Here is a 19612-nt window from a genome sequence, read left to right on the forward strand (position 1 = left end):
AATTTGCATATTGGCGCACTCCTAAAGTTCTCCTGAGAGCCACAGATATAAAAGCAGATGCATAAAAAAAAAGAAGAAAGCACTTAGAATAACATATGACATTATTAAAGGGTGTGGTTCATTAGGTCGACATGTACAAGGTCGACATGGAAAAAGGTTGACGTGAGTTTTTTTTACTGTTTTTGGTGTCGTTTTCTTCGGAAAGTGATGGGGAACCTCAATTAGTGCACCGTGTCCCCTCGCATGGCTCGCTTCGCTCGCCATGCTTCGGGCAGGGTGCCTCACTCCGCTAACGCGGTACTCGGCACAGGTTACCGTTCCCAATTGTAGTCCACGTGGATCATTAAGTATGAAAAAATTATTTTTTTTTAAAAAAAAACCTCATGTCGACCTAGTACATGTCGACCTACTGGCCATATCGACCTAACGCATGCCGACCTTCAGTGGTCAACCTAATGTATGTCGACCTAATGCTTGTCGACCTAACGACCACCTCCCATTATTAGAAACAAACATGATGGTGCCTCATACATACTAAAATCAACAGATAACTCCTAGGTGGATGGAACAGCTAGATACTTTGTAGCTCAGGCACAAATAGTTATATCACTTTTATAGCAAAAGTTTTATAGTCTTGTCAGCAGAGCTAGCAGTTTGCAAGTTCAAAAGTTAAAAGGGAAAACGGCAAAAAAATTGACTAAAACTATAGAAAGTAATCAAGGGCTTCACATATCAAACCCACTAAAATTAGCAGGGGAGGTAGACTGATGTTGTTCCCAAGCAGAGACTAGCCTGAAGAGGTGGCAGACGAGAATGAGGTAAGCCGGAGAGGAGTAGGTTACACTAATCGAGGTGAGAAATGACAATGTCGTGGAGAATAGTTTCAGTGGCTATGAGGGTGAGAAAAGGTCACATCCTGAAAATGTTACAGAGGTGAAAGCGACAAGATTAGATGTGGGACTGAATGTGTGTGTGTGACAGGAAGGGGATGCGAAGTCAAGGATAGCATGCAAACAGCGGAGTCAGACTGTACTCGCTACACTTATTAATAACAAATATTTATTATGTGTTATACAACAATGTATACTCTAAAGCAGGTCTATAATACCATTGTTTTATTTTACTATGCACCAGCCTATTCACTTACAGTACATTGGGGGTCATTCCGAGTTGTTCGCTCGCTAGCAGATTTTAGCAGCATTGCACACGCTAGGCCGCCGCCCTCTGGGAGTGTATCTTAGCTTAGCAGAATTGCAAACGAAAGATTAGCAGAATTGCGAATAGAAAATTCTTAGCAGTTTCTGAGTAGCTCGAGACTTACTCCTACACTGCGATCAGCTCAGCCCGTTTCGTTCCTGGCTTGATGTCACAAACACGCCCTGCGTTCGGCCAGCCACTCCCCCGTTTCTCCAGACACTCCCGCCTTTTATCCTGGCACGCTTGCATTTTTCCGCACACTCCCAGAAAACGTCCAGTTTCCGCCCAGAAACACCCACTTCCTGTCAGTCACACTCCGATCACTTCAACGATGGAAATTCTTCGTTCGGACGTGAGTAAATCTACTAAGTTTTGAGCTAAAATACTTAGCGCATGCGTACTGCGTACCATGCTCATGCGCATTTTCGCCTTAATCGCTCCGTTGTGAAAATCGTCAACGAGCGAACAACTTGGAATGACCCCCATTATTCAGTCCACCTACTACTTTTATCCCAGCCTCCATTTTTATCTGTATGGCTGAATCTTTAAAACCCACAATAAAAGTCAACTACAAAAATGTCCAGTTGTTTCTGAACTCTTTTCCTAGATATACTGTACACCGTCAGGACAGACTGAAGGGTTTTTCCCTGACTGTAGCAAAACAACTGGAGCAGGTTTTACACTACAACTTAATCCGTCAAGTGTTAAGATATCACACCCGTGACCCCAGAGATATTACAAAAAGCTGTTTCTTACATTGTATTACCTGTGGGAGATGTGGAGAATACAGGAGCACATTGATTCATATCCTTTAGCCCTGTGTAAAAGTAAAGCAGTACTCATTTACTACTCTGCCATGACTATAATAATGTATTGAGTCCCCTAATTATATATGTAGTCTTATCATCATATACTCACCCAATTCTCATCAAGAAACAGAGAATTTGACAGCAGATAAGAAGCACTTGGCCCATCTAGTCTGCCCCTTTTTATGGTTTGGTTTCCTCAGCCCTATTTGGTCCTTAGTTCTTTGTAAGGATATCCTTCCTGCCTCTATTACGGTTGTTCCAATTGTAAAGCACAGCGGAATATGCTGCGGTATATAAAAAGCTGTTAATACAAATTATAAATAAATATCCTTTGTCTATCCCCAGCATGTTTAAAATTGCTCTACTGTCTAGCCTCTACCACCTCTGATGGGGGAGCTATAATAATTTATAATTAATTGGCAATCTCGCTAACTAATTTTAACTTGTTTACAGGGCTGGTTTGCTGGTAGAAACCTGGCTATATCGCAAGTGACAACAAAATATGTGTTATGGGTCGATGATGATTTCATATTTTGCCCTCGTACTAAGATTGAAAAACTGGTGAATGTTTTAGAGAAGACAACTCTGGACGTTGTGAGTATATTTGCTACAGTACAGCTATAGGATACATTATCCACAAGTATGTTATTCAGAATGTGCTGAAAATAAAGGCAGTGCAGAAAATAATTGGTACAGTCCGGCTGGGCTTTAACTAAGGGACCAAATACCCTTATAGCACTTAGTGATGCATACAACATCATTTTACTAAGGGTGTGCGAGTGGTTCCGTCACCCGGTGTGCAGCATCTTTGGGCAGCACGGTCTCTGACCCACAGCACCTGCATGTGGCTTACAGGGTGACTGGATCGGCACACTCCTGCTATTCGCAGTACCGCAGAGTCACCCGGAGCCTCCAAGAAACACACCTTGCAATTTTGGTGATTTACAGAACCCGCAAGTGGCAATTTTTTAGGCACATCCTGGTTGGTTGTATTGGGTAGATATAATGGAGAAAAATAGATCATTAATACTTGTGACAAAACTAGATGGACTTGGACTGAGAACCTTTTTATTCATCACTCGTTTCTCACAGTGTAATGTACTTTTTAATCCTTGGCCGATCTAGGTATATAAACCAGAGCATAGGTGTATCATGTATACTGTTGTTTCATGTTATTAGGTATATATTTCCCTTGCTATTACTGGCAATATGGTATGTATTGGAAATATTAAGACCATTGCAATATAGTGTGACTACAGCAGGGCAGCAGAAGCCATAGTGTGTGACAGGAGTGAGAGCCAGGCAGCTCTGCTAGCTCATTACCATTTGTATCACATATATGAGGCCATTGTGTGAGGTGTGATAGGTGTTCCTGGTAATGTAATCAGAACAATGACTGAGTGACTGGTAAAATACAGATGGAGCCACCTTTATCTTGGCCTTTAATAGGATTAATTGAGCCAGGGCAGTCGGACTTAATCCCCTGCTGTAATGACTTAATCCCCTGATATATTGTTCTCTGTGTATTGTATTTTAGTTGAGAACAATAGATGAAGGGTTTATGCTAATAAACCATGGTGTGCCTAGGCGCAGCAGAGAAGTCAAAATGACCGTGGCTCCAGCCCAAGTTATTTATCTAGATCATCAGGTAATCTGGGAGGTAATTAGGTTAGTACTCCCAGCACTATACTGGCTGAAATAGCCTTGGGATATCCTGACCCAACCCCCTGAGTAGACTGTTTGGCACCAGAGGGGATCTGCCAGTCACGTATATAAGGAGAGCAGGTCTCAATGGAGGAGATTCTATTGTGGTGGATCCTGTGAATCAGACATAAGCAAGAAACCCTCTGAACTGGGCATCGCTGTGCCACCAGAGGAAACCCTACCAGGACAGGGTCAGTGTGAGCCAATACCCCAGGCTGGGGGACACAGGACTGTCTAGAAAGCGGTAGTGGTAAGGATACAGATTATTGCTGTTGCTGTTTACAGTATGGATGCTGACTGCAAGAGGCTGCTGGAGGATATGTGCTACCAAATACCCTGTAACATGTGACTATCTTATGGTGTTGTGCTGTCATAATAAATACTTATTTCTCTAACGTCCTAAGTGGATGCTGGGGACTCCGTAAGGACCATGGGGAATAGACGGGCTCTGCAGGAGACTGGGCACTCTAAGAAAGATTTAGTACTACTGGTGTGCACTGGCTCCTCCCTCTATGCCCCTCCTCCAGACCTCAGTTAAGAATCTGTGCCCGAACGAGAAGGGTGCACCTTAGTGAGCTCTACAGAGCTTGCTGAGAGAAAAGTATTTTGATTAGGTTTTTTATTTTCAGAGAGCTTCTGCTGGCAACAGACTCTCTGCTACGTGGGACTGAGGGGAGAGGAGCAAACCTTACCAACTGCGGGATAGGTTGTGCTCCTTAGGCTACTGGACACCATTAGCTCCAGAGGGATCGAACACAGGTACTAACCATTGGCGGTCCGATCCCAGAGCCGCGCCGCCGTCCCTCTCGCAGAGCCAGAAGCAAGAAGCACGGCGTGGAGTGAAATCGGCGGCAGAAGACTTCTGTCTTCATATAAGGTAGCGCACAGCACTGCAGCTGTGCGCCATTGCTCCCACAGCACACCACACACTCCGGTCACTGTAGGGTGCAGGGCGCAGGGGGGGGCGCCCTGGGCAGCAATAAGGTACCTTTTGGCAAAAGTAAGCAGACATACAGGTAGGCACTGTATGTCTGCATGAGCCCCCGCCATTATTTACACAAAATCGCGGGACAGAAAGCCGCCATGAAGGGGGCGGGGCTTCTTCCTCAGCACTCACCAGCGCCATTTTCTCTTCACAGCTCCGCTGGAAGGAAGCTCCCCAGACTCTCCCCTGCAGAATCACGATTGAGGGGTGAAAAAAAGAGGGGGGGCACATAAATTTAGGCGCAAATCATATAATACAGCAGCTACTGGGTAAACACTGAGTTACTGTGTTTTTTCCTAGGTCATATAGCGCTGGGGTGTGTGCTGGCATACTCTCTCTCTGTCTCTCCAAAGGGCCTTGTGGGGGGACGGTCTTCAAAAAGAGCTTCCTCTGTGTGTATGGTGTTCCGGTACGCGTGTGTCGACATGTCTGATGTAGAAGGCTCCCATAAGGAGGAGATGGAGATAATATGTGTGTAAGAAGGTGTCGCCGTCGACAACGCCGACACTTGTGTGGATATGTGTAAATTAGTGCTGAGATAAAGTTATTGCACAAAGAAGGTTAGGAAACAGACAGGATATCTACCCAGGTCTGTCCCTATGTCGCAGAGTCCGTCAGAGTCTCTCAATGTTCACTATCCAAGATAATAGACACTGATATCGACACAGAGTTTGACTTCGGTGTCGACTATGATAATGCAAAATTACAGCCAGATTGGCAGTACAGTATTAAATATATGTTTATTGTAATAAAATGTGCATATCACTGATGACTCATCTGTCCCTGACATGAGGGTACACAGGTGTAAGGGAAAGGAAGCTGAGGTAACTTTCCCTCCTCTCATGAGGAAAAAGAGCGGGAATCTCCAGACAAGACTGCAGCTTCCCACAAAGATTTCTCAGACAGTATCCTTTACCCACTAGGGCCAGGATAAGATGGAAATCTTCCCCTAGGGTGTCACAAAAGGCAGCCCTGATGCTACAGCTATTCTCAGGAATCCTGCAGATAGCGTGCACATTATGGTACACTACTCAGACCGGCGATTGGGTCGGCATGGGTTTATAGCGCTGTGGCAGCATGGACAGGTACCTTATCAGCAGAGATAGAGACCCTAGTATGTATAGATATATATATATATATATATGTAGGGATATATATATTTATATTAATGATGCTGTCTTAAGAGATATGTATATATATATATATATATATATATATATATATATATAGCATGCCTATAGAGACATGAGTATACTGGGTCCTAGTGACAAAGCTATGTCGATTTCTGCTTGACGTGTCCTGTACAATGGACAGACGATGCAGCCTTAAGAGGCATATGGAAGGCTGAGGATTGGGTGGAGATGGTTTATCGGATCGGGTCTCCACGGCTATATCTGGTAATTCTGATATTTGGCCTTATATCCCTGCACGGCCTAGGAAAGCACGACATTATCAAATGTAGCTTTTCGAATAAAGAAACAAGAAAGTCCGAGATGCGTCCTTTCTTGCCAGAGGCGGGGGCAGAGAACAGTCCTCCCCGGCCTCTACATAATCCACCGTATGTCGCTGGGGCTCCACAGGCGGAGCTAGGCCCGGTGGGGGCACGCTTTCGGAAGTGCAGCCGCAAGTGGGTTCACTACCTGTTAGATATTGTGTCTCAGGGATACAAGAAAAAATGCCCCCTCACCGACGGCCCTGACGGCTTCCCCTCACAAGAGGGAAACAGTGTGAACTGCATTTCACCTATTGTATATTCAACAGGTGGTGGTCAAGGTTCCCCTCATTCAACAAGGAGGGGATTGTTTTTATTTGACCATGTTGTGGTCCCAAAACCAAAAGGTTTGGTCAGACCCATATTGAATTAAAATCCCTGAACATATACCTGAAAAAGGGCAAGTTCTAGATGGCATCGCTTAGAGCTGTCATTGTAAGCCTGAAAGGGGGTTCGGGACATAAGGATGAATACCTTCAGGTCTCCATTTACCCACCTCATCAGGCGTACCTCAGTATTGCGGTACGGGATTGTCATTACCAGTTTAGACCAGGATAATGGCGGAAGTGAGGGTGATCCTGTGGAAGCAAGGTGTCACTATTGTCACGTATTTAGAAGATCTCTACATAGAAGTGAGATCAAAAGAGCAGTTGCTGAACAGCGTGTCACTTTCTCGGAAAGTGTAACGGTAACACGACTGAATTCTATATATTCCAAAGTCGCAGTTGGTTCCTACAGCTCATCTGCCCATCCTAGGCATGATCCTAGACACAGACCAGAAAGGGATGTATCTCCCAATAGAGAGAGCTCAGGAGCTCGTGACACTGGTCAGAAATCTATATACACAAAGAAGGTGTTAGTGCATCACTGCACTCGAGTCCTGGTAAAGATGGTGGCATCATAAGAGGCCATTCCCGTCAGCAGGTTCCATGCGAGGACCTTTCAGTGGGACTTACTGGACAAGTGGTCCGGATCACAGCTTCAGAAGCATCGGTTAATCACCCTATCCCCCAGGGCCAGGGTGTCTCTCATGTGGTGGCTGCAGAGTTCTCACCTTCGCGAGGGCCGCTGATTCGGCATTCGGGACTGGGTCCTGGTGGCCACGGATGCAAGCCTCCGAGGGTGGGGGGGGGGGGGGGGGCAGTAACACAGAGAAGAAAATTTCCAAGGTCTGTGGTCAAGTCAGGAGACTTGCCTTCACATTAACATCCTGAACCTAAGGGCCATATACAACGCCCTAAGTTAAGCGGAGACCCTGCTTCGCGACCAACCGGTTCTGATTCACTCAGACAACATCACCGCAGTGGCTCATGTAAACCGCCAAGGCGGTACAAGGAGCAGGGTGGCGAGGATGGAAGCCACCAGATTTCTTCGCTGGGCGGAGAATCACGTAAGCGCACTGTCAGCAGTGTTCATTCCGGGCAACTGGAAAGCAGACTTCCTCAGCAGGCACGGCCTATACCCGGGAGAGTGGGGACTTCATCAAGAAGTTTTCACGCTGATGGCGAGTCGGTGGGAACTGCCACAAGTAGACATGATGGCATCTCGCCTCAACAATAAGCTACGGCGGTATGGCGCCAGGTCAAGAGACCCTCAGGCGATAACTGTGGATACGCAAAGGACACCGTGGGTGTTACAGTCGGTGTATGTATTTTCCCCTCGTCATCTCATACCCAAGGTACTGAGAATCATAAGGAAGAGAGGGGTGTGAACAATACTCACTGTTCCGGATTAGCCAAAAAGAACTTGGTATCCAGATCTGCAAGAGATGCTCACAGAGGACCCATGGCCTCGGCCTCTAAGACAGACTTGGTTGCAACAGGGGCCCTGTATGTTCCAAGAAGATGGAGCAAATATGTGTGTGAGTGGGTGTCTCCGTCGACGCCGCCGACACCTGTTTGGATATGTGCTAAGGTGAATTTATTGCACCTGAGTTGGAGAACGGACAGGGAATCTACCCATGTCTGTCCTTATGTCGCAGAGATCGTTAGAGTCTCTCAAGGTTCACTATCCAAAATAAGGGACGCTGAAATAGACACGGCGTTTGACTCCAGTGTAGACTACTATAATGTACAGTGTTCAATGTGACGGTTGAACATTATCACCGTATATGGCAAAAAAATGTTGCTCGGTGTGAGGCCAGGAATGTTCCTACTGAGGAATTCCAGCTGGGCCGTTTTCTTTCACTTCCTACAATCAGGAGTGTCTTTGGGCCTAAGAATAGGATCCATTAAGGCCCAGATATCAGGCTTAGCCATTTCTTTAAAAAAGAACTGACTTCTTCTCCTGCAGTTCAGACCTTTGTAGGGGAGTGCTGCATATACAGCCCCCGTTTGTGCCTCCAGTGGCACCTTGGGATCTGAGCATGGTGTTGATTTTCTTGAAATCACATTGGTTTGAACCACTAACATCAGTAGAGTTAAAATATCTCACGTAAAAGGTGGTCATGTTTTTGCCTTAGCTTTAGCTAGGCGTGTGTCGGAATGGGCGGCTTTGTCACATATAAAGCCCCTATCTGGTTTTTCATATGGACAGGGCAGAATTGCGGATTCGTCAGCAATTTCTGCCGAAGGTAGTGTCATCTTGTCATATGAAACAACCTATTGTGGTGCCTGTAGCTACCAGTGGCTGGGAGAATTCCTAGTTACTAGATGTAGTGCGGGCTTTGAAGAGTTATGTGGCCAGAACGGCTAAGGTCAGGAAAACGGGGTCGCTGTTTATCCTGTATGCATCCAACAAGCTGGGTGCTCCTGCTTCAAAGCAAACTATTGCTCGCTGGATCTGTGACACGATTCAGCAGGCTCATTCTGCGGCTGGGTTGCCGCATCCAAAATCAGTAAAGACCCATTCCACAAGGAAGGTGGGCTCTTCTTGGGCGGCTGCCCGAGGGGTCTCGGCATTGCAACTTTGCCGAGCAGTTACTTGGTCGGGTTCAAACAAATTTGCAAAGTTCTACAGGTTTGATACCCTAGCTGAGGAGGACCTTGAGTTAGCTCATTCGGTGCTGCAGAGTCATCCGCACTCTCCCGCCCTTTGGGGTGCTTTGGTATAATCCCCATGGTCCTTACGGAGTCCCCAGCATCCACTTAGGACGTTAGAGAAAATAAGATTTTACTCACCGGTAAATCTATTTCTCGTAGTCCGTAGTGGATGCTGGGCGCCCGTCCCAAGTGCGACTTCTCTGCAATACTTGTATATAGTTATTGCTTAACAAAGGGTTATGTTATGATTACATCAGGTTGTCTGATGTTTTGTAATTGTTCATACTGTTAACTGGGTTTGGTTATCACAAGTTATACGGTGTGATTGGTGTGGCTGGTATGAGCCTTACCCTGGATTCCAAAATCCTTTCCTTGTAATGTTAGCTCGTCCGGGCACAGTTTCCTTAACTGAGGTCTGGAGGAGGGGCATAGAGGGAGGAGCCAGTGCACACCAGTAGACCTAATTCTTTTCTAGAGTGCCCTATCTCCTGCGGAGCCCGTCTATTCCCCATGGTCCTTACGGAGTCCCCAGCATCCACTACGGACTACGAGAAATAGATTTACCGGTGAGTAAAATCTTATTTTTTTTATATAGTCTGATCTGCCCGAGTGAATTGAATCCCACAGGGGGTAACCACCGTCCCAGCGAAGTGTGGTTCCTCCACAATACTAATGAAGTCTAGCACAGAAGGAGGTGCAAGTAATACAGACATAGCATCTCGTCCAGATAGCCACGGGTGTACCTACTGTATAATGGGTGCAGGGTGTGTGGTGCACACGGGCCCCATTACACCAATAGATCCCATCAGGAGACTGCACATGGCCCCAACCCTGCAGATGGCATTCATCCATGTGTGATACCTGAACAGTTACTGAGAGACCACTTTATTCTTATATTTATACTTATATACTCGCTCAAAACTATGTCAGTGCCACAATCTTTAAAAATTAGATTTAGGAATGTATAACCCTATGAGCATGATTTGTATCATTAGTAAGGGATGCGATTCTGACATATATTGTAGAAATTAAACAGTGTCAGCATTGTCTATGAAGGGGTGTAGTATGTTATGCCAGCGGTCGGGGCTCGCGGCGGCCAGCATACCAGCGCCGGAATCCCGACTGCCGGCATACCAACAGCTGGGCGAGCGCAAATGAGCCTCTTGCGGGCACGGTGGCATGCTACGCGCGCCATGCGAGCTATTCTCCCTCCAGGGGGGTCGTGGGCCCCCAAGAGGGAGAAAAGCTGTTGATATGCCGACGGTCGGGATTTCGGCGCAGGTATGTTGGTCGTTGGGAGCCCGGCCGCCGGCAAACTGAAGACCATCCCTATGAAGGACCATAATAAATATGATTAGTTTCTACAAGGAAGTAAGTTTTACATTTTGTCTTGGTAATGTGGATTGTGCAAAATAATTCAACATTGTTAAACACAAGTCTGGTATGAAAGCAGTAGTTTATGGGAAGCAGAATGTACCAGGGCCATGACAAGATGTGTTTGAGCGGTGCCTTCTCACAGAGCATCAGATTCTGGGCACCATTGCTGCCAGGATCACTGCTGCAGTGCCGCACGGATCATCAGGGGGCAGGGCCAGCACAAAGGGAAATGCCAACATGCTACGCTGCTGGGTAGAGGAGAGGATGATGGATTGACGGCAAAGTTATAAATTGAACCTGATAGGCGAACATTATTATGAATGTACCGCAGAGTGAGTATTAAGCTCAGTCCATGAATATGGGTTATAGCTTTCAACGCTCACTGTAAAAAGGACATGGTAGATCTTTGTTTTAGAGACCGGAAACCTCATCAACATTGAGAATGGAAGAGTTACATTAAAAGGGGTTGGTTTACCAATGGGCATATTAGGCTAAATTGGCACCTGTCACACTTGGGTTTGGTTTGGCCTGGTTTTTAAAACCTTACAAATGGTGTAACTGTGGGGGAGATGTATAACAGCTTCTAAAGAGTGGAGAAGGGGACAAGTTGAGATGTTGCCCATAGTAACCAATCAGCCTCTTCTCTTACCTATCATTTTATAGAATATACTTGATAAATGCTAGCTTAAAGCTGGTTGCTTGCTATGGGCTACATCTCCCCGTATGTGTAATTTACAATATCGATATTGTACTACCAAATACATGTAGCTCACTGTGCTGTACAATGTTGCTTGCATGAGTCCACTTGCTTCATGATTACAACCATGTGAAGTCTATGGAGGGAATTCAATTGGGCACAAGGTTTAGAGAGGTAAAAAACCTTGAGGACTTCACGCCCAAGTTTACATTACCGGTGGATAATACCCACGGTATCCAATTTAAAAAAAATGGCCACTGGGTAATTAAAAATACAATTAATGATACTTACTTGTCCAGTTGTCTCCGCTCCATCTTTACACTGGGGAAGGGGCTGCTGGGAGATGTGGGAGCTGCTGGGAGGGGAGGTGGCTGCTGGGAGGTGTAATTCTCTCAACTACTGCCTCCAGGGGTGTCACACAGACCAGGGGTCACACACACAACACTCACATACTCATCCTGCTGCAGAGAACCGTATCTAGACACTGCCTCGGTAGGTGAGTAATTACAGACTAATTAAGCTAATTAGAAACTTCCAATTGCTTATTTAACTCTCAGGGAGGGTGCAGCTGGGTTGCTAGAGCAAGTCCCTGTGATTTTTCCCTCTAATTAAATAGCAAAACCCTGCAGCTGCGGGGGGAAAAACAGCACTGCAGGGTTTTAAAAGTTCACGCCGTCAATTGAATTCCCCCCAATGAGGTAGTAAATAATAAGATTTTACTCACCGGTAAATCTATTTCTCGTAGTCCGTAGTGGATGCTGGGACTCCGTAAGGACCATGGGGATTAGCGGCTCCGCAGGAGACTGGGCACAACTAAAGAAAGCTTTAGGACTACCTGGTGTGCACTGGCTCCTCCCACTAAGACCCTCCTCCAGACCTCAGTTAGGATACTGTGCCCGGAAGAGCTGACACAAATAGGAAGGATTTTGAATCCCGGGTAAGACTCATACCAGCCACACCAATCACACCATATAACTCGTGATACTATACCCAGTTAACAGTATGAAATATAACTGAGCCTCTCAACAGATGGCTCAACAATAACCCTTTAGTTAGGCAATAACTATAAACAAGTATTGCAGACAATCCGCACTTGGGATGGGCGCCCAGCATCCACTACGGACTACGAGAAATAGATTTACCGGTGAGTAAAATCTTATTTTCTCTGACGTCCTAAGTGGATGCTGGGACTCCGTAAGGACCATGGGGATTATACCAAAGCTCCCAAACGGGCGGGAGAGTGCGGATGACTCTGCAGCACCGAATGAGCAAACTCTAGGTCCTCCTCAGCCAGGGTATCAAACTTGTAGACTGTTGCAAAAATGTTTGAACCCGACCAAGTAACAGCTCGGCAAAGTTGTAAAGCCGAGACCCCTCGGGCAGCCGCCCAAGAAGAGCCCACTTTCCTCGTGGAATGGGCTTTTACAGATTTAGGGTGCGGCAGTCCAGCCGCAGCATGTGCAAGTTGAATCGTGCTACAGATCCAGCGAGCAATAGACTGCTTAGAAGCAGGAGCACCCAGCTTGTTGGGTGCATACAGGATAAATAGCGAGTCAGTTTTCCTGACTCCAGCCGTCCTGGAAACATATACTTTTCAGGGCCCTGACTACGTCCAGTAACTTGGAATCCTCCAAGTCCCAAGTAGCCGCAGGCACCACAATAGGTTGGTTCACATGAAAAACTGATACCACCTTAGGAAGGAATTGGGAACGAGTCCTCAATTCCGCCTTATCTATATAAAATACAGATAAGGGCTTATGTATGACAAAGCCGCCAATTCTGATACACGCCTGGCCGACGCCACGGCCCACAGCATGACCACTTTCCACGTGAGGTATTGTAGCTCCACGGATTTAAGTGGCTCAACCCAATGCGACTTCAGGAAATCCAACACCACGTTGAGATCCCACGGTGCCACTTGAGGCACAAACGGGGGCTGACTATGCAGCACTCCCTTAACAAAAGTCCGAACTTCAGGCAGTGAAGCCAGTTCTATTTTGGAAGAAAATCGATAGAGCCGAAATCTGGACCTTCATGGAACCCAATTTTAGGCCCATAGTCACCTCTGACTGTAGGAAGTGCAGAAATCGACCTAGCTGAAATTTCTCCTCTGGGGCCTTCCTGGCCTCACAGCACGCATCATATTTCCACCATATGCGGTGATAATGGTTTGCGTTCACTTCTTTCCTAGCTATAAATAGCGTAGGGATAACTTCCTCCGGAATGCCCTTTTCCTTCAGGATCCGGCGTTCAACCGCCATGCCGTCAAACGCAGCCGCGGTACGTCTTGGAACAGACAGGCCCCCTGCTGCAGCAGGTCCTGTCTGAGCGGCAGAGGCCATGGGTCCTCTGAGATCATTTCTTGGAGTTCTGGTTACCAAGCTCTTCTTGGCCAACCCGGAACAATGAGTATAGTTCTTACTCCACTCCTTCTTATTATTCTCATTACCCTGGGTAAGAGAGGCAGAGAAGGGAACACATACACCGACTGGTACACCCACGGTGTTACCAGAGCGTCCACAGCTATCGCCTGATGGTCCCTTGACCTGGCGCAATATCTTTGTAGCTTTTTGTTGAGGCGGGACGCCATCATGTCCACCTGTGGCCTTTCCCAACGGTGTACAATCATTTGGAAAACTTCTGGATGAAGTCCCCACTCTCCCGGGTGGAGGTCTTCTGAGAAAGTCTGCTTCTCAGTTGTCCACTCCGGGAATGAACACTGCTGACAGTGCTAACACATGATTTTCCGCCCATCAGAGAATCCTTGTGGCTTCTGCCATCGCCATCCTGCTTCTTGTGCCGCCCTGTCGGTTTACATGAGCGACCGCCGTGATGTTGTCTGACTGGATCAGCACCGGCCGGTGTTGAAGCAGGGGTCTAGCCTGACTTAAGGCATTGTAAATGGCCCTTAGTTCCAGAATATTTATGTGTAGGGAAGTCTCCTGACTTTTCCATAGCCTTGGAAGTTCCTTCCCTGTGTGACTGCCCCCCAGCCTCGAAGGCTGGCATCCGTGGTCACCAGGACCCAGTCCTGTATGCCGAATCTGCGGCCCCCTAGAAGATGAGCACTCTGCAGCCACCACAACAGCGACACCCTGGCCCTTGGAGACAGGGTTATCCGCCGATGCATCTGAAGATGCGACCCGGACCACTTTTCCAACAGATCCCACTGGAAAATCCTTGCATGGGACCTGGCGAATGGAATTTCTTCGTAAGAAGCTACCATCCTTCCCAGGGCTCGTGTGCACTGATGCACCGACACCTGTATGCGTATTAGGAGGTCTCTGTCTAGAGACGACAACTCCTTGGACTTCTCCTCCGGGAGAAACCCTTTTTATCCTGTTCTGTGTCCAGAACCAAACCCAGGAACAGTAGACGCGTCGTAGGAACCAGCTGCGACTTTGGAATATTCAGAATCCAGCCGTGCTGTTGTAGCACTTCCCGAGATAGTGCTACTCCGCCGAACAACTGCTCCCTGGACCTCGCCTTTATAATGAGATCGTCCAAGTACGGGATAATTATTTCGGCCATTACCTTGGTAAATACCTCGGTGCCGGGGACAGACCAACGGCAACGTCTGGAATTGGTAATGACAATCCTGTACCACAATTTTGAGGTACTCCTGGTGAAGAGGGTAAATAGGGACATGCAGGTAAGCATCCTTGATGTCCAGTGATACCATGAAATTCTCCAGGCTTGCAATAATCGCCCTGAGCGATTCCATTTTGAACTTGAACCTTCGTATATAAGTGTTCAAGGCTTTCAATTTTAGAATGGGTCTCACCGAACCGTCTGGTTTCGGTACCACAACATTTTGGAATAGTAACCCCGGCCTTGTTGAAGGAGGGGTACCTTGATTTCACCTGCTGGAAGTACAGCTTGTGAATTGCCGCCAGTACTACCTTTCTCCGAGGGCAGCAGGCAAGGCTGATGTGAGGTAACGGCGAGGGGGAGTCGCCTCGAACTCCAGCCTGTATCCCTGTGATACTATTTGCAGAACCTAGGGATCCACCTGTGGGCAAGCCCACTGGTCCCTGAAGTTCCCGAGACGCGCCCCTACCGCACCTGTCTCCACCTGTGGAGCCCCAACGTCATGCGGTGGACTCAGAGGAAGCGGGGGAAGATTTTTGATCCTGGGAACTGACTGCTGGTGCAGCTTTTTCCTTCTTCCCTTGTCTCTGTGCAGAAAGGAAGCGCCTTTGACCCGCTTGCTTTTCTGAAGCCGAAAGGACTGTACCTGAAAATACAGTGCTTTCTTAGGCTGTGAGGAAACCTGAGGTAAAAAATTTTCTTCCCAGCTGTTGCTGTGGATACGAGGTCCCAGAGACCATCCCCAAACAATTCCTCACCCTTATAAGGCAGAATCTCCATGTGCCTTTTATAGGCAGCATCACCTGTCCACTGCCGGGTTTCTAATACCCTCCTGGCAGAATGGACATTGCATTAATTCTGGATGCCAGCCGGCAAATATCCCTCTGTGCATCCTTTATATCGAAGACGACGTCTTTAATATGCTCTATGTTAGCAAACGATTATCCCTGTCTTAGAGTATTAATATTATCTGACTGGGTATCAGACCACGCTGCAGCAGCACTATTTATGCTGAGGCAATTGCAGGTCTCAGTATATAACCTGAGTGTGTATATATACAGACTTCAGGATAGCCTCCTGCTTTTTATCAGCAGGCTCCTTCAAGGTGGCCGTATCCTAAGACGGCAGTGCCACCTTTTTTGACAAACGTGTGAGCGCCTTATCCACCCTAAGGGATATCTCCCAACGTGACCTATCCTCTGGCGGGAAAGGGTACGCCATCAGTAACTTTTTAGAAATTACCAGTTTCTTATCGGGGGAACCCACGCTACTTTACACACTTCATTCATTCATCTGATGGGGGAACAAAACACTGGCTGCTTTTTCTCCCCAAAAATAAAACCCCTTTTATGTGGTACTTGGGTTCATGTCAGAAATGCGTAACACATTTTTCATTGCCGAGATCATGTAACGGATGTTTCTAGTGGATTGTGTATATGTCTCAACCTCGTCGACACTGGAGTCAGACTCCGTGTCGACATCTGTGTCTGCCATCTGAGGTAACGGGCGTTTTTCTGAGCCCCTGATGGCCTTTGAGACGCCTGGGCAGGCGCGGGCTGAGAAGCCGTCTGTCCCACAGCTGTTACGTCATCCAGCCTTTTATGTAAGGAGTTGACATTGTCGGTTAATACCTTCCACCTATCCATCCACTCTGGTGTCGGCCCCACAGGGGGCGACATCCCATTTATCGGCCTCTGCTCCGCCTCCACGTAACCTTCCTCATCCAACATGTCGACACAGCCATACCGACACACCGCACACACACAGGGAATGCTCTGACTGAGGACAGGACCCCACAAAGTCCTTTGGGGAGACAGAGAGAGAGTATGCCAGCACACACCAGAGCGCTATATAATGCAGGGATTAACACTATAACTGAGTGAATTTTCCCCAATAGCTGCTTGTATAAACAATATTGCGCCTAAATTTAGTGCCCCCCCCTCTCTTTTTAACCCTTTGAGCCTGAAAACTACAGGGAAGAGCCTGGGGAGCTGTCTTCCAGCTGCACTGTGAAGAGAAAATGGCGCCAGTGTGCTGAGGGAGATAGCTCCGCCCCTTTTTCGCGGACTTTTCTCCCGCTTTTTTATGGATTCTGGCAGGGGTATTTATCACATATATAGCCTCTGGGGCTATATATTGTGATGATTTTGCCAGGCAAGGTGTTTATATTGCTGCTCAGGGCGCCCCCCCCCCCCCCCCCAGCGCCCTGCACCCATCAGTGACCGGAGTGTGAGGTGTGCATGAGGAGCAATGGCGCACAGCTGCAGTGCTGTGCGCTACCTTGGTGAAGACTGAAGTCTTCTGCCACCGATTTTCCGGAACACTTCTTGCTTCTGGCTCTGTAAGGGGGCCGGCGGCGCGGCTCCGGGACCGAACATCAATGGCCGGTTCCATGCGGTCGATCCCTCTGGAGCTAATGGTGTCCAGTAGCCTAAGAAGCCCAAGCTACCACCAGTTAGATAGGTTCGCTTCTTCTCCCCTTAGTCCCTCGCTGCAGTGAGCCTGTTGCCAGCAGATCTCACTGTAAAATAAAAACCTAAAATATACTTTCTTTCTAGGAGCTCAGGAGAGCCCCTAGTGTGCATCCAGCTCAGCCGGGCACAAGAATCTAACTGAGGTCTGGAGGAGGGTCTTAGTGGGAGGAGCCAGTGCACACCAGGTAGTCCTAAAGTTTTCTTTAGTTGTGCCCAGTCTCCTGCGGAGCCGCTAATCCCCATGGTCCTTACGGAGTCCCAGCATCCACTTAGGACGTCAGAGAAAATTTAAATATTAATCGTTAGATTGTAACTTCACGTTTCTGCTTTATGGCAGTACAATGCTACAAGTTACGAGTTATGAGTGGACTATGCTTCGTAATGTAGATTATGTTTTGTTTTTTCTATAGGTAGGGGGTGCTGTAAGAGAAATTACAGGATATGCTACAACTTACCGGCAAAAGATTACTGTCCTGCCTGGAGACAAGGAAGGGGACTGCCTTATGACTCGACTAGGGTATCACCATGTCATTGAGGGCTTCCCTAACTGTGTGGTGACAGATGGTGTGGTAAACTTCTTCCTGGCACGAACAGACAAGGTGCTGAAAGCTGGCTTTGACCCTCGACTTTCCAGGATTGGTCATTTAGGTAAGTTAGAGAGTCCAGGAATAGTGCATTTATGGAAGACCAGCAAGATAATTCATAATGTATTAATATTTGTGACAACAGATTTTCCCTCTTTGCAACACCCACCAGGCATGTTGTGGGTATTGCAAAATTAAAGAAGCTCTGAAGAAAATATTGGGCCTAATTCAGACCCGATCGCTGCTGTGTGTTTTCGCACAGCTGGTGATCAGGTCTGATCTGCGCATGCGCCAGTGGCGCAGTGCGCCGGCACATGCCAGAGATGCGACCGGCTTCTCTGCCCAGCGATCACCTCTGCCTGATTGACAGGCAGAGGCGTTGGCTGGGCGGGAGAGGGCGGGCCGTTTTGGGGGCACGGTCCGGGCAACGCAGGTGTTCCTGGACCGTACGAGGTAGATCTCACAGACCATGGAAGCAGCCATTTTATGTGCCCAAACAATGTATAATGGTGCCCATACACTTGTGCGATTATCGGTACTAGCCTTCGATTTCGACCACATCTGTGAGAGAAATAGAAGGATTGTATGCACATTTTAGTACCTTGAGACGCGAAGCGCGGGCACGCCGGTCGAATATCGAGTCTCAAGATATTATGTGCTGCACTTAATATTTATCGAATCACAGTGCGATTGCATGTGTTTTTAAAAACACATGCAATATATCGCACTGCGATGCGGTGACGTGCCCATCACGTGATTACCATGCGATCTATCGCATGATCGCATGGTAATCACTTTGGCAGTTCAGGTGCGATTTCATCGCACCTGAACTGCTGGTGCGATGCCCTGCGATGTCGAGTCGTGGGGCATCGCACAAGTGTATGGCTAGCATAAGATAATGAGGGAGATTTACAAATGTGACCTTAGTACGCCATACAGCGGGAGATGCCTGGCGTGAGTGAGCTGACAGGTCCCGTGGAATACAGTTAACATTGGGTGTCTTTTTTGCTGAAAATACATTAAGATGCACAAGCAACTTATGATTATTAAAATGATATGCCCCATGCCTATATTCTGAATGCGACCGCGCATGTATCTGCATATGTAATGGTACGTTACAGTGTTTTCTAGCGTAGCATTTAGTATGCAAATATAGTTGCAGTAGCACACAGAATATAGGCATGCTGCATATTATTATAAAATTGTATTTATAAGGCGCCACAAGTGTTTTGCAGCGCCGTAAATAATTTTAATCAGCACAAGCTGCATGGGTGTCCTGTTTGCATCATTTTGCCAATAAGATGCCTTTTAATGGAAAAAGTCATAGAAAAAGATCCTCTGCGCTACCGAGTCACTCCAAGGCATGGCGTGAGTAGAAGGGCTGTTTAACAAGCAGGAAAACTGTCTGTAAGAAGTGTCAAATGTGCTGTAACCAGCACTATTGGACACTGTCAATGAGCCTCAGTATGTATGACAGTAGATAACATACAGAAAAATAACCTTTCCCTGCGTTATCTGCAAACATTAATATAACGAAAAATCATATGTTATGCAAATCGATAAATGCACTTTTGTGGCTAATAGGTCTTTCACATAACAGCAGGATTACTTGCCAGTGGTGGCTTCTGGGAGTCTGTTTGCACATGAGAGATCTCGGAATGTTTGCAAGATCTCGTGTATGCGCAGTGGAGCGGCTGGGAGGTGAGATACAGCACATCAGC

General features: G+C 47.3%; 1 protein-coding gene across 1 annotated transcript in view; it reads left to right on the plus strand.

Moving 5' to 3' along the window:
- B4GALNT1 (beta-1,4-N-acetyl-galactosaminyltransferase 1) overlaps positions 1-19612 on the plus strand; it is a 209000-nt gene that overhangs the window by 181668 nt on the left and 7720 nt on the right. Inside the window, exons 9-10 of the mRNA XM_063952319.1 lie at positions 2460-2600; positions 17718-17955. Coding sequence (XP_063808389.1) covers positions 2460-2600; positions 17718-17955 — 379 coding nt within the window. The remainder of the gene's footprint in view (positions 1-2459; positions 2601-17717; positions 17956-19612) is intronic.

The sequence above is a fragment of the Pseudophryne corroboree genome, chromosome 2, assembly GCF_028390025.1.
Source record: "Pseudophryne corroboree isolate aPseCor3 chromosome 2, aPseCor3.hap2, whole genome shotgun sequence".
Classification (NCBI taxonomy): Eukaryota; Metazoa; Chordata; class Amphibia; order Anura; family Myobatrachidae; genus Pseudophryne; species Pseudophryne corroboree.